Below are 15,063 nucleotides of genomic sequence, written 5' to 3'. Positions count from 1 at the left end.
TGTACCAGCAACAGAAAAATGAAAATCTTACATTCTTCACCCTTATAGGCCCATTAACACAAAACACACTAATAAATATTCAATAATCAATAATAATCAGTAATATTAGGAAAGAGGAGTGACTCCTTTGAGTTGATTGCCTTATGCAGGTTTCTGCAAATTAGATCCCAAACTCTTGCCATAAAACTGGACATGATAATAATTTACTAACTTGATGCATCTGAGCTACTGCTTTGAATGTTTTCTTAACTTAACCTCCTAATTGTCAACTCTTCCGCATTGTCTAGCTTCCCTCTTTCCATATTTTTCAGGAAGATATACCTTTTCAACTTATGGTAAATAACACTTGTTATTTTTTTTTCCATTAAACACCTGTTTTTCCTCCAGCTTGGTATCTTGTCAAAGGCTTCCTGAAAATCCATAGACACTATTCCCGCCACTCACATCTTTTCTCAAATCTGCTCAATGGGTTCAACTTCTGAAGTCAATGTTATCCATTTCAAATTATTTTCCCCTAATTTAGATGTTGTGTAATTCAACTTTTTAAAGGATTCTAAAATTTTCCTGTCATGAAATATTAAATTATCTCTATTTCATTGGAAAATGGGTAATGCATTTATCTCTATGTACATCAATACCTTTGAATGTACAATGTACCTTGTTCAAAATTGTTTCAGAAAGGTACTCTTTGTTTTTCACCAATACAGTAACCTAAGCTTTTCTTCCTCAGATGAACTACGACAAGCCATTGTAGCCATGATGAACAGAAAAGATGAGCTGGATGAGCAAAACAGGTACTGTTTGCTGCAATGTTAAGTAAACGGTGAAGAACAAATCAATCAATTCAAAGGAATGCCACAATTAGTGACCTTTTCAAATGAATTCAAATACCAGACATATTTAGATGTCAAATTTATTTTACTCTTTGTTTAAGCATAGAACGTAGAACAGTACAGCATAAGAACAGTCCCTTAGGCCCACCAAATCTTGGATAATCCATATCCTTCTATTTGCTACTTATTGAAATATCTATCCAAAATGCCAATATTGTACCTGTCTCAACCATCACCCTGGCAGCACGTTTTAGGCTATCACCACCCTCTGTGTAAAAACAAAAGTTGCCCCACACATCTCCATCTTTGGCCCTCTCACCTTAAAGCTATCCTCTTTGTTTTCGATTTTTCCATCCTGGAAAAAAAAGCTTTTGACTGTCTGTATCCATCTAATGCTTTTTTCAGCAATAAACATGTGTAGCCGTACCCTATTTTATACATGTTAGTGGAGTACTTGTAATCATGTCACTCAAACCTAATTACATTGATAAAACATTGCGATCCAATGATGAATTGATTTTGTTCTCCTTCTCTGACATAATTCTAAAATATTTTAGCTATTCCCTTTGCCCACACCTGACCCATATACCTCTCCTCTTTTCTACCAACATACCTGTCTAGTTGTTTATTGATTAAAGAGCCATCTTGTTGATTCTTGTCTATTGTCTCCATTTGGTCTGTCAAATACATAATTTTACACCCACAGCAAAGCGGGTTATTCTTAACTGTAGTTTAAAATGGCCACACAACTCACTTAGTTTTAAGTAAATGCGGGATGGGCAATAAATGCTGGCCTTGTTTTTTTAAATTATTTTTTTTTAATTTTAAATTTTTGAAAAGCATATGTACAAATAGAAATAAAAGACACATTTGTTACAGAGTTCTTACATAGCTTCAATTTTTAATTTTTTAAAGAGAGAAAATAAAAAATAAAGAAGAAAGGAAAAAAAAACAACAAAAAAAACCTATAAACTATTGGGAAGAGAGAATAAGAGGATTAAAAAAAAGATATAACTATAAAAATTAAAGGGAGTAGATCCGGGAGACAATAACCACAGTTGTACATCCAACCCTTAACTCAAGTTTCAACTTTTAATTTAAAAATTTTATTTTAGACCTGTGCCAAACCCATTTACTTTTCTAAAAATTCAATAAATGGAGACCATATTTTAAAAAATAACTCAGGTTTGTCAATTAAGGCAAATCTTATTTTTTCCAAATGCAGGCCTTGTTAATGACACCTAGATCCAGAGAATAAATTCTAGATACCATAAATATGAATATTGGACATCATAATGTAGTAGCTGGTTCCAAAATAAAATCAAGAAAGCAAATGCAGAATATTCTATGTGAAATTGTGTTTGACAAATCTGATAAGAGGTTTTTGATGGGGTCATCAAGAGGATTGATAGGAGCAGGGCAGTGGACATTGTCTGTACAGAAGCAAGGTAGGCGAGTCTAAAAGGCATGGAATCCAAGGTGAGCTTGCCATTCAGAATTGGCTTGCAAGAAGGAGGCAAAGGGTAGCTGTGGAGGGTTGTTTATCTGATTGGAGGCCTGAGACCAGTGGAGTGCTGCAGGGATCCTTGCTGGGCCTACTGCTGTTTGTTGTAGACATGACCGATTTGGATGAGAATGCAGACAGTCAGAACCTTTTTCTCAGGGTGGAAAAGTCAAAGACCTGATGGCATAGCCTTAAGGTAAGAGGGACAAAGTTTAAAGAAGATGTGCGGGCCATTTTTTTTACATGGAGTGGTGAATGCTTGAAACATGTTGCTCTGGGTGGTGGTGGAGGCAGATATAACAGGGGAATTTAAGAAGTGTTTAGATAGGCACATGGGTATGCAGAGAATGGAGGGATATGGATCACGTGTAGGCGGAGGAGATCAGTTTAAATTGGCATCATGGGCCAAGGGGCTTTTTCCTATGCTGTTTACTTCTCCGTTCTATGATGTTACTGGCCAGTAACTATGAATAGCAACTCTACAGATCATTTTATTTTTGTTTCTGATCCCAGAGCTAATAAGGGCAATTGAACCACCCAGTACCATCTGGGATAACCATTCAATGTAGCACAGGGAGTTGAGCTAATCAATGTCTTCCAGGGCATAACTAACCATAGAATGGGAACAGGCCCCTCAGGCCACCTTCTCCATGCTGACCAAGTTGGTATTTTGGGCTAGTCCATTTCCTTCCATTTGGCAATTTGGCAATTCCCTTTGTACTCCTACCATCAATATATATCTGTCAAAATATCTTTTGAAAGTTATAATTGTAATAATCATTGTTTCATTTAATCACAAGGGGAAATCAAACTTTTTAGTTTGCTTTTATTTAAAATTGAGATTAACTTGCAGTCAACCCTGAGTATTCAGAGCCTGTTAATTGTGCTCAGTTCATTGAATAAGCTATGTAATTGCCAAATAATAAGATCATAAAGTAATGCCATCTGTGATAGGAGAAGAATTAGGCCATTCGGCCCATCAAGTCTACGCCGCCATTCAATCATGGCTGATCTATTGTTCCCTCTCAACCCCATTCTCCTACCTGTTTCCCATAAGCCCTGACCCCTGACACCCATATAAGATCATTTATATTCTTGTACATTCTTTTATTCTTTGTATTTTGTATTCAAAGGTTTTCACTGCACCTCAGTGCACTTGACAATAAACTAATCTGAACTGAACTGTTTGAACGCAACTTTTGAAGTTCTTTTGAAATTATTGTTTTTAATTAACACAAGAAACCAGAGAGTCATACAGCATGGAAACAGACCTTGCAGCCTAACTCGTCCGGGTCGACCAAGATACCCTATCTGAGCTGGTCCCATTTGCCCGCATTTGGCCCACATCCCTCTAAACCTTTCCTATCCATGTACCTGTCCAAGTGTCTTTTAAATGTCATTATCGTACCTGTCTCAACTACTTCATCCAGCAGCTCGTTCCATATACACACCACCGTGTGAGTGAAAAAGTTATCTCTCAGGCTCCTATTAACCTTTCCTCTCTCACCTTAAACCTCTGCCCTCTGGCTCTTGATTCCTCTACCCTCGATAAAAAAAACTGTGCATTCAGCCTGTCAATTCCCCTCATTATTTAATACACCTCTAGAAGATCACCCCTTTGCCTTCTACACTCCAAGGAACAAGGTCTTAGCTTACATGATCTTTCCATATAGCTTAGGCCCTCAAGTCCTGGCAACATGCTCATAAATCTTTTCTGTACTCTTTCTATTTTAATGACATCCTACCTATTGATCAAAGCTGAACAGAATACGCCAAATGTGGCCTCACCAATGCCTTGTACAACTTTCACATAATGTCCAAATTTCTACATTAATGCTCTGACTGATGGCCAATGTACCAAAAGTCTTCTTTACCACCCTCTCTACCTTTATCAGAGAACTGTGTACCTGTACTCTGAGATCCGTCTGCTCTACAACAGTCGCCAGGGGCCAGTCATTCACTGTGAAGGTCCAGCCCTGGTGTGACTTCCCAAAATCCAACAACTCACACTTGTCTGCAGTAAACTCCATTAAACTGCAGTAAACTTCATCCCACTTGCCCAGCTGATCGAGATCATGCTGTAATTTTTGATAACCATCTTCACTGTCTATGATACCACCCACTTTTGTGGCATCTGTAAACTCACTAATCATACCTTGCACATTTTCATCTAAATTATTGAAAGTACAACCCTTTTAAAAAAAAAAAAGAGATTTTTCTAACATAGTCTGGAAGTATTATGTATTTCAGCAGGAAATTTGGAAAATACGTTGCTGCTCGCTTGCTGTTCATTCTCTGCTTTTATAGAACCTATAAAGTACTGCACAGGAACTAGCCCTGTGGCCCTCATTGTTTGAGTTGACCAAGGTGCCAATTTAAACTGCAAATCACCATACACCTGGTCCACATCTCTCAATCTCCTACCTGTCCATCCGTCTGCTAAATACCTCTCAACCATTGCTGTCATATCTGCTACCGTGATTTACCATTGCAATGCATTTCAATCACCTACTACAGTGCAAATAAAAAACACTTGCCTCTTAAATCTCCTTTAAACTTCCCTCCTCTCACCTTTCCAGCCATGCCCTCCCTCCGGTACTTGAAACATTCCCTCTGGTAGACTCTGATTGTCTACCATGTCTACTTCTCTCATAATTCTATCTACATTTATCAGCCGGCACTCCAGAAAAAAACAAACACATATTCTTCATCCTCTCTTTTTAACTAATACACTCTCATCCAGGCAACGTTCTGGAACATCTTTTCTGCACCCTCTCCAAGACCTGTCCATCCTTACTGTAATGTGCCGACGAGCAACACACAATAGTCCAAATGTGGCTGACCTGAGGACTTTAGTATCATGTGTACTGGTTGCACATTGGAGAATAACAGAAGTACATGAAGTGTTATGTACTTTAACATAATATACAACAGGAATGTAGTGGATCTTGGTCTACTGGAATATGTTTAAATTGTTTTCTATTTACACAGGAAGAGTGTTATTAAGTATGTTCAAAACTTGTGTCTGACACGCAAATAGAAAGTAGGTTTTAACTAGACTAGGCACCACTGCAGAATTGCATTGTTATTTGATGTAGAATTACAGTTAATTAGGTCAAATCTGAACAACTCGTTAACTTTGAGTTCTGAGTGCCTTACAGATCAACTTCATAACTCCAGAATATACCAGAGATGAACTGAAATGTGGAACAAGAAGATCATGAGGTGCTATTGTAATAAATACACAATGTCATCATTCACATCTGGCAAGAGGAGGACTACGTTAGGGGACCTAAGAAAAAGCACTCTCTCAGCAGTTTTGAGGAATCTGGAGATGGTTCTCCCCACTCTCTGTCAGAAGACAAGTCCTCACTAGGATCCTTCTCAACCACCTCTTCCCAGTGGCTGAAAACCTTCTTCCTGCATTGCAATATGATTCTGTCCTTCTGAAAGCAGAGTGGACATGAACTCTGCTGCAGAACAGCTGAAAGAGAAATAATAGGAGCAGGGGAGACCAAGAATTACAATGGATACCCTCTTCTAATTTGGCTGGCAAAAGAAGTCTATCTCCATCTCATTTTTTTCTCAGGGTGGAAGAGAAGCCAAGATCCTAACCATTGGATCTATAACATTGCCAATCTCAGTGAAGACCACTGTCAAGTGAGGCTGTGTCACTGCCCAGACACTAATGATCAATTTTACGTGCCACATGTTCCACGTCATGTCCAAGCTTTTCACAGGAATGGAACTATTCTATAGGACTATAGGGTCACTGTTCAGAACCACGAACTGAGCTGCAGTATATGCATGCCGATTTATTCACAAAATGCTGGAGTAACTCAGCAGGTCAGGCAGCATCTCGGGAGAGAAGGAATGGGTGATGTTTCGGGTCGAGACCCTTCTTCAGACAGTTATTTTCTTATAGTATATGCATGCTGCTTTTGTATGTGCAGAATGGATACGAAGTGATTGTTGACTTGTTCATTAAAGCTTGTGAGCGAATGGGCCTTGCACTTGACATCCACAAGACAAACTTGCCCGTACTGTGTAACACTGCCCTCTGCTAATGGAGATTTCATGGCAAGGTCTGGAAAAAGTGGACTACTTTCTGTAACTTCGGAGATACCTTTCTGTATAGATAGGTGTCGATGATGAAATGTTACCATTACCTTCATTGTGTCAGCATAATCTTTGGTCAACAGAGGAAAAGCTTGTAAGATGACCAAAAGATAAAACCTGGTATAAAATTAATGGTTACAAACCACAAGGATCTTTACATTCCTATATCTTTCTGACAGTTGAACCATTCGCAGCAGACATCTCAAAGTACTGGAAAGGCACCGTCAGTGCCACCTCTGCAACATCCTCCAAATTCATTGTCAGGTTGGGTGAACTAAAGGCAGCATTTTCTCCCTGGTAATAATCCCCAGTGTTAAGACTCTAATTACTCTCAGTAGGCTTATACTGGGCAAGGAACTTGGTTCATGAACTCAACAGCACTTGAAACAGACACTTTATTGATGTCTGCCGTGGACTTAGGAAGCGATTTAAGTCATCCTGAAAGCCTCTTTGATAACAATGCAAAATACGTTCTGACACTCAGAATCCTCTGGACCATGAGAGGAGAAGAGATATCCAGGATGACACTGAGCACGTGAAGTCCATGCTTCGGAAGCACACAGTACACAGAGGCTCAGCGCAATGGTCGAAGAACTGCACCATCACAAACTACCAACTTGCCCATCTCATCCGATACCTAAGAAATATACAAAATGCTGGAGTAACTCAGCGGGTCGGGCAGTGTCCCTGGAGAACATGGATAGTCAGATAATGGATAGTCAAGAGGACCCCTTAATGGCGACAAAGAAATTGTACGTTACTCGCACTTGGTAGTGTGTAGGGCGGGAGAAGTTTTGGAATGTTAAAAAAAAACAAATTTTGCCGTTTTTTCTCCCAGAAAAAAACGTGAAGTCAAGTCAAGTCAAGTCAATTTTATTTGTATAGCACATTTAAAAACAACCCACGTTGACCAAAGTGCTGTACATTTGATTAGGTTCCAATAGAAAAAAAAATGAAAACATACAGTAGCACGCAAACAGTTCACAGCACCTCCTCAATGAGCCTCAAACGCTAGGGAGTAGAAATATGTTTTGAGCCTGGACTTAAAGGAGTCGATGGAGGGGGCAGTTCTGATCGGGAGAGGGATGCTGTTCCACAGTCTAGGAGCTGCAACCGCAAAAGCGCGGTCACCCCTGAGTTTAAGCCTAGACCGCGGGATAGTGAATAGCCCCAAGTCGGCCGATCTGAGGGACCTGGAGTTAGAGAGGGGGGTTAGAAGATTTTTGATGTAGGGGGGGGAGTGTCCATTTAGGGCTTTATACGTGAATAGGAGGAGCTTGAAGTTGATTCTGTACCGTACAGGGAGCCAGTGGAGAGAGGCCAGAATCGGGGTGATGTGGTCCCTTTTACGGGTACCCGTCAGGAGTCTCGCTGCGGCGTTTTGGACCAGTTGCAGGTGGGACAGGGAAGATTGGCTGATCCCAGTGTATAGGGAGTTGCAGTAGTCTAGGCGGGAGGAAATGAAAGCGTGAATGATTTTTTCTGTGTCGTCGAATTTGAGGAAAGGTTTGATTTTAGCTATGGTTCGAAGTTGGAAGAAGCTGGCTTTTACCACAGCGTTGACTTGCTTATCAAATTTTAATGCAGAGTCAAATATCATGCCGAGGTTTTTGACATGCGGTTTGACTAGGCAGGATAGGCTTCCAAGACTGCCTGTTATCAATTTGATGGAGTCGGGGGGGCCGAATAGGATGACCTCAGACTTGCTCTCATTTAATTGGAGGAAGTTCTGTGCCATCCAACATTTTATGTCCTCAAGGCAGTGTGAGAGGCTGTTTAAATTTGACTGGTTGTTGGGTTTCAGGGGGAGGTAAAGCTGAGTGTCATCGGCATAGCAGTGGAAAGAAATGCCGTGCCTTTGAATGATTTGGCCAAGGGGGAGCATGTATAGAGAGAAGAGAATGGGGCCAAGGATGGAGCCTTGTGGAACTCCGCAGGAGAGGCTAGCTGGAGCAGAGGAATAACTGCCTATGTTGATGGCGAAACTCCTATCTTTGAGGTACGAAGCGAACCAGCTCAGGGCAGTGCCATCAATGCCAACCGCGTACCGGAGACGGTCAATAAGGATGGTGTGGTCCACTGTATCGAATGCTGCGCTGAGGTCGAGAAGGAGCAGGATTGCACAGTCGCACAGATTGAAGGTCAAGCCACATTTGCTTTAGATGTCTAATCCAGTATATTTGACTGACTTCAGGTGAATTTGCCCTAATTTGGGAAAGATCGGTATGGTGGACAACAAATATTCAAGTGGGTACAAAGATAGAAAAAATAAAAATGTGAGGAAACTGTTGAACAGTTTAATAATGCACAGAGAAACGGGAAAAGTCTAGATGGTCCAGCATTAGAAAATGCAGCATGAGGTGATTGGATGAGAATTTTTCCAATGAAGTGATGCTGAAAGAAGTAAGATTTACGAAGGGCCAGGCTTGTTGATGGTGAGGGATATAATGTGAAGTTGAAGAGACCTCTGTCAGCGATTAAGACCACACGATCATAGAGTACATAGAAGATGGCATAAATGAGGAAGAAATGTTTAGTGATAAGATGATGGTGAATTCAGCATAGAAAACCTTAAGTTACCTGATGTAGCGGAATTGCCTATGATTTGTTGCAGAAACTTCCGCCTGAAAGTTGGAAGGAAATCTGTGGGGAATTAAGAATGGGTTTCAAGATACAGGATAATGGGATTAGAGTCTTAGAGTGTTGCCATAGAGTCATAGAGACATACAGTGTGGCAACAGGCCCTTCGGCCCAACTTGCCCAAACCGGCTAAAATGTTCCACTGGCTACACTAGTCCCACCTGCCTGTTCTTGGTCCATATCCCTCCAAACCTGTCCTATCCATGTACCTGTCTAACTGTTTCTTAAACGTTGGGATAGTCCCAGCCTCACCGACCTCCTCTGGCAGCTTGTTCCATACCCCCACCACCCTTTGTGTGAATAATTTTTGTTTAAAGTGATGATTGTACACATTGTCATCAATTTTGGTGACTTCTATCTTGCTTGGTTCTCAGCTTTAAATAATTTAAAACTTTTATTTTCTCATTGAACAATACTAGAGTAGAGAATAAAACAGGTCATTCAAACTGCAGTAGATATTTCTGTAAGAGATATAAAATGGCTGCAATCGTACTTTTGTAGTTTGTATTAAAAATGAGTTTATTGTAGGCATGAGCAGCCAAGGATTGTAGAAATGATAAAGCCATTTTGACGTTTTGTAACTTTGCATTTTCTACAACAGACTGCTTTGTCGGTCTGCTTTAACAGATGGTAAATCCTGTTTTTCCAGATCACTGCGAAATCAACTTGATGGTGAGATGGAGCATTCTGCCGCGCTCAGGCAAGAAATTGACAACCAGCAAAAGAAACTGGCAGAGCAAGAAGAACGACATGCTGCCAAGATTCAGGCTTTGGCAAGGTAGGAGAAAGGTGGATCAACCTGGAACATTAACCCACAGAATAAGTAGAGAGGCACCGTGCATCACAGGCTCATCGTTCCATAAGGGCGATTGGTTTTTTGATATTATATTTCTTATTTCCAGTACAGAAATTGGATTACATAGAAACATAGAAAATAGGTGCAGGAGGAGGCCATTTGGCTCTTTGAGCCAGCACTGCCATTCATTGTGATCATGGCTGATCATCCACAATCAGTAACCTGTGCCTGCCTTCTTCCCATATCCCTTGAGTCCACGAGCCCCTAGAGCTCTTTCTATACTCTCTTTTAAATTCATCCAGTGAATTGGCCTCCACTGCTTTTTGTGGCAGAGAATTCCACAAATTCACAACTCTGGGTGAAAAAGAGTTGTGAATTTGTGGAATTCTCTGCTACAGAAGGTAGTGGAGGCCAATTCACTGGATGAATTTAAAAGAGAGTTAAGGGCCTGTCCCACTTAGGCGATTTTTTAGGCGACTGCCGGTGACTGTCAAAGTCGTAGCAGATCTCCGAACTTTTCTTTTACCCTACGACAATGACCACGACAATGCCGAGTCAGGTCGATACAAGTTACTTTTTTTGTGAAACTAGCACCTGGCTAAGAGATTACACTATTTCGGAAACATCGCAAAATTCCCACGCTTATCAATGCTTCTCCGGCGTCCTAATTTTCGCTGAAATCACTGACAAGTCGGTAATTACATGAGAGTTTTGAGATATAACATCTTGCCCGGGTTACTTGAAAACCAAGCTTCGCGGTAACAAGGCATAAACTGGATTGACTTCCAGTTTACTAATAGCAGTATTGTGGCAGTCCCTGGGCATCAGGCCACTCCTGGGGTCAGTTCCCACAGCACTTGACGGACAGGCTACGGGGTTTATACTCAGGCTGTTTGGGGGAGTGCTTCATCCCTGCGATGGAACTCGTTGTGAGTGGATGCTCACAACCGGAATAAAGGACTTTCTAAACCTGCCTGGCGTCCAGCCTTTTTCTGGCCTCGTCCAGGCCACTACACTGGTGACCCCCGACGTGCATCACGTGTCGTGATGAACCGCAACAATGCACAACCCGGTCCTGCCGACCTCGATGCCGTCGCGCTAAAACTTGCAACTTTGTGGACCGAAGAGCCTGATGTCTGGTTCCAGCAGGCAGAGGCACAGTTTGCTGTGCGGGGCGTGACCGTGGATGAAACCAAGTATTCCTGCGTCGTCAGTGCTCTGGACCAGGCGACTGCGAGGCGAGTTAAACCTTACCTCCACGCCCCCCCGGCAGCTAACATGTATGCGGGTCTCAAGGCCCTGCTTATCAGGAGGTTTGGCCTTAGCGAGTCCGAGTGGGCAGCTCGGGTTATGAGCACAGAGGGCCTCGGGGACCGACGGCCGTCGGCCCTCCTGGAGGACATGCTCTCCCTTATGGGCGACCACGAGCCCTGCTTCCTGTTCAAGCACGCCTACCTTCGGCAGCTCCCAGCCGACCTCCGCCTGCAGCTCGCCAGCAATCCATTTACCGGCACGCAGGTGCTGGGCGAGGCGCTGACCAGCTTAGGATGGCCCGTTCTGGAGGAGCTGGATGCGCTGGCTGTCTTTTCCGCAGCGTCAGGAGGCGCACAGCAGGTCGGGGCCTCCGTTGACCGCGTCGCAGGGCGACCTCCGCGGTGAAAACAGGCCTCCATCGGGCACCCCAGCCCAGGCACGTCGTCCATCGCACGGCCCGCCGGCAGTTCCTTCCGACGCCAGCAGAGGTCGCTGGTGGTGGGCGCAGTCAGCATCACCTCCTATACCGCTAGAGGCCACCAGAGGTCGCTGGTGGTCGTCCCAGTCGGCACCATCGCCTATACCACCGGACACCAGCAGAGGGGGCTGGTGCTATTACCACCGTCGCTGGGGACCAGCAGCCAAACAATGTCGCCCACATTGTGCCTTCCCGGAAAAGGTAGGGGCCGGCCGTCAGTGATTCCTTAGGCGGCCGGCCAGATCCATCGCGTGTTCGCTCGGGAGCGCCGCACCGGGGGTCGGTTCCTCGTGGACACCGGAGCGGAGGTGAGCATCCTGCCTCCTTCCACCTCCTTCCATCGCCGGCAAATGCGCCCGCCTCCTCACTGCGGCGAACGGGAGCCCTATCAGTACTTACGGGGTCCACACACTCGCCCTTAACTTCGGCCAGAGCTGGTTTTCGTGGGGGTTTGTCGTTGCCGACGTTTTCCAGCCGCTGCTGGGCACCGACTTCCTGCGAGCGAATTCAATGCTCGTGGATGTCAGGCGGCAGCGCCTGGTGCACTCCAGCACGCTGGGGCCGGTCTCCCTCCACGTTAGACCCCTGTCGTCCCTGGATGCGACTTACGCGCGCATCCTGGTGGATTTCACGGACATTATTGAACCCCACTTCTGCTCCACATCCCCACCACCGGACCGCCCGTGCACGCCCGAGCGCGGCATCTCGCTCCGGACAAGCTCCGTCTAGCTCGGGAGGAGTTCCGCCAGATGTAGTCGATGGACATCGTGCGCCTCCCCCGATAGCCCATGGGCGTCACCGCTCCACATAGTCCCAAAGGCGGACGGGGGCTGGCACCCGTGCGGGGACTACCGTCGCCTGAATGATGCGATCGTCGCCGACAGGTACCCGGTCCCGCACATCGAGGACTTCAATGCCCACCTGGCCAGAGCATCGGTGTTCTCCAAAGTGGACCTTGTGCGCGGGTACAATCAAATTCTGGTCCAACCCGATGACATCCCTGAGACGGCCATTATTACACCATTCGGGCTGTTTGAATTTTTGAGGAAGCCGTTCGGGTTGAAGAACGCCGCACAGGCCTTCCAACGGCTTATGGTCTGTGTGTGCCGTGGCCTGGACTTTGTTTTTATTTACTTGGGCGACGTACTCCTGGCCAGCCGCTCGAGGCAGGAGCACTGCACCCACCTCCGTCAGCTGTTTCAGCGCTTCAGCGATTACGGGTTGGCCGTTAACACGTCCAAGTGCCGTTTAGGGGCGACGGCCATCGACTTCCTCGGCCATCGCGTGACCCCACAAGGGGTGGTACCTCTTCCGACCAGGGTGGACGCTGTCCGCCGGTTCCCCCGTCCGACCACCATTAAGGGCCTGCAGGAATTTGTTTGGATGGTCTCTTTTTATCACCGCTTCCAGCCGGTGGAAGCCGGAATCATGCGCCCACTTTTCCACCTCATGACTGGTCGTCGCAAAGAGGTCAAGTGGTCCGACGAAGCAGGAGCGGCGTTCGAGCACGCCAAGGAGGCCCTGGCCGGGGCCACGATGCTCGTCCATCCGAGGGAGGACACTTCTGAGGTGGTGGTCGGGGCGGTGCTGGACAGGTGCTGGTGGCCGCTCGCCTTCTTCAGCAGGCACCTTAGTGGCGCCCAAAGGCTTTACAGCGCTTTTGATCGTGAGCCCCTTGCCCTATACCTCGCCGTACGCCACTTTCGGTACTTCCTGGAGGGGAGGCCCTTCACTGCCTTCTCGGATCACAAGCCGCTCACCTTCGCGTTTGCCAAGGTTTCAGATCCGTGGTCTGCGCGGCAGCAGAAGCAGTTGGCATACGTGTCGGAATACACCACCTCAATCCGCTTCGTGGAGGGCAGGTACAACAGGGTGGCCGACGCCTTATCTAGACCCGTGGTCCACGTTCTCCAAGCGGCCGGTGGTATTGACTATTCCGCCCTGGCAGCCGCACAGCTGGTGGACGAGGAAATGTCCGCCTACCGCACGGCAGTTTCGGGCCTGCAGCTGGAGGACATTGCCTGTCCTTGCTCAGTTTTACTCCATGCTTTTACATGGATTTTGTGTTTCTCTTCAGTTTCATGGTATGTCGAAACAAAATTAATACATTCTATTTTATTGAGCTTAGGAAATATAATTGAGTGATAGCTACGGCCACCTGTTCCAGAATAGTTGCCGGCTGAGAATGTGGAAAATTGTGCAAGCACATATTGACTACATTAAACAGAACAAACCCAATTACTGTACAATCAGACAACGTGCTCATTCACCTACAGCATCATGGGCAGTGCCATCAACAATGCTATAAAGTGGCATTTGGACCAACTTTGATTTTTAGTCATTTACCTGATTTGAGACAAAGTCTACTAAGTGCTTGTGCATTAAAGTAGGCCAATGTCAATGGGGGAGAACTTTGGGACCAGTGACAATAATTCTATTAGTTTTAAAGTCGTAATAGAGAAGGATCAGGCTGATCCACAAGAGGTGGGAGAGATATGAAATGAATACTTCTCATTCATTTTTGCTGCAGATAAGATCATGGAAGCTAAGGAATTGAGACAATGGAACTGACATGTCTTAGATCATACACAAATTACCATAGACAATGTCTTAACGTTTTAAGGTAGATAAATGCTCAGGGTCTGACCAAGTACATCCAAATACATCCACGGATCTTAGGGGAAGCTTGGGTGGAAAATACAAAGGCCCTTGCAGAGATATTTGCATCATCTTTAGCCACATGTGAAGTTCCAGAATAGAAGAAGGTGGCTAAAATTGTACAGTTGTTTACAACGGGCAGTAATGTCAAGCCAGAGAACTAGTGAGCCTGACATCAGTGGTGGGAAAGCTATTGGAGGGGATTCTTCGGGACAGGATCTATAAGCATTCAGGTCGGCACGGACTGATTAGAAATAGTCAGCATGGCTTTCTGCATGGGAAATTGTGTCTCACAAGTCTGATCAAAGTTTCTGAAGAGGACAGCAAGAGAATTGCTGTGGGGAGGGCAGTGGACATTGTGTGTATGGACTGAAGCAAGTCCTTTGACAAGGTCCCACATGAGAGGCTACTCTAGATGGTCAGATCGCATGAAACCCCAGGATTCAAATCCAATTGGGTTCAAAATTGGTTTGAAGGAAGGAGTCAAAGGGTAGTCGTGGAAGGTTGTTTATCTGATTGGGGGACTAGGATCAGTGGAGAGCTGCAGGCGTCAGTGCTGGATCCATTGCTGTTTGTTATGTACAGTATTAATTTTGATGACAATGTCGTTAATGCAGATGACACTAGAACTGGTGGTATAGTAGACAGTGAGGAAGGATATCTTAGTTTACAACACAATCTAGAGCAGCTGGGAAGGTGCGCCAAGGAATGGCAAATGGAATTTAATAAGTATGAGCTGTTGCACTTTTGTATGTCAAACCAGGGCAGGACTTGCACAGCA

The 15,063-nt window shown here is 44.9% G+C and overlaps 1 protein-coding gene across 4 annotated transcripts in view; it reads left to right on the top strand.

The window, feature by feature from the left end:
- snx29 (sorting nexin 29) overlaps nt 1-15,063 on the top strand; it is a 556,462-nt gene that overhangs the window by 106,910 nt on the left and 434,489 nt on the right. For all 4 annotated transcript variants that reach the window (XM_078418306.1, XM_078418305.1, XM_078418308.1 and 1 more), the window contains 2 exons: nt 731-794; nt 9,746-9,874. In XM_078418306.1, coding sequence (XP_078274432.1) covers nt 731-794; nt 9,746-9,874 — 193 coding nt within the window. The remainder of the gene's footprint in view (nt 1-730; nt 795-9,745; nt 9,875-15,063) is intronic.

This window comes from Rhinoraja longicauda, chromosome 21 (genome assembly GCF_053455715.1).
Source record: "Rhinoraja longicauda isolate Sanriku21f chromosome 21, sRhiLon1.1, whole genome shotgun sequence".
Classification (NCBI taxonomy): domain Eukaryota; kingdom Metazoa; phylum Chordata; class Chondrichthyes; order Rajiformes; family Arhynchobatidae; genus Rhinoraja; species Rhinoraja longicauda.
Note: the sequence above shows the minus strand (reverse complement) of the source record. Positions and strands in the feature narration are given on the sequence as shown.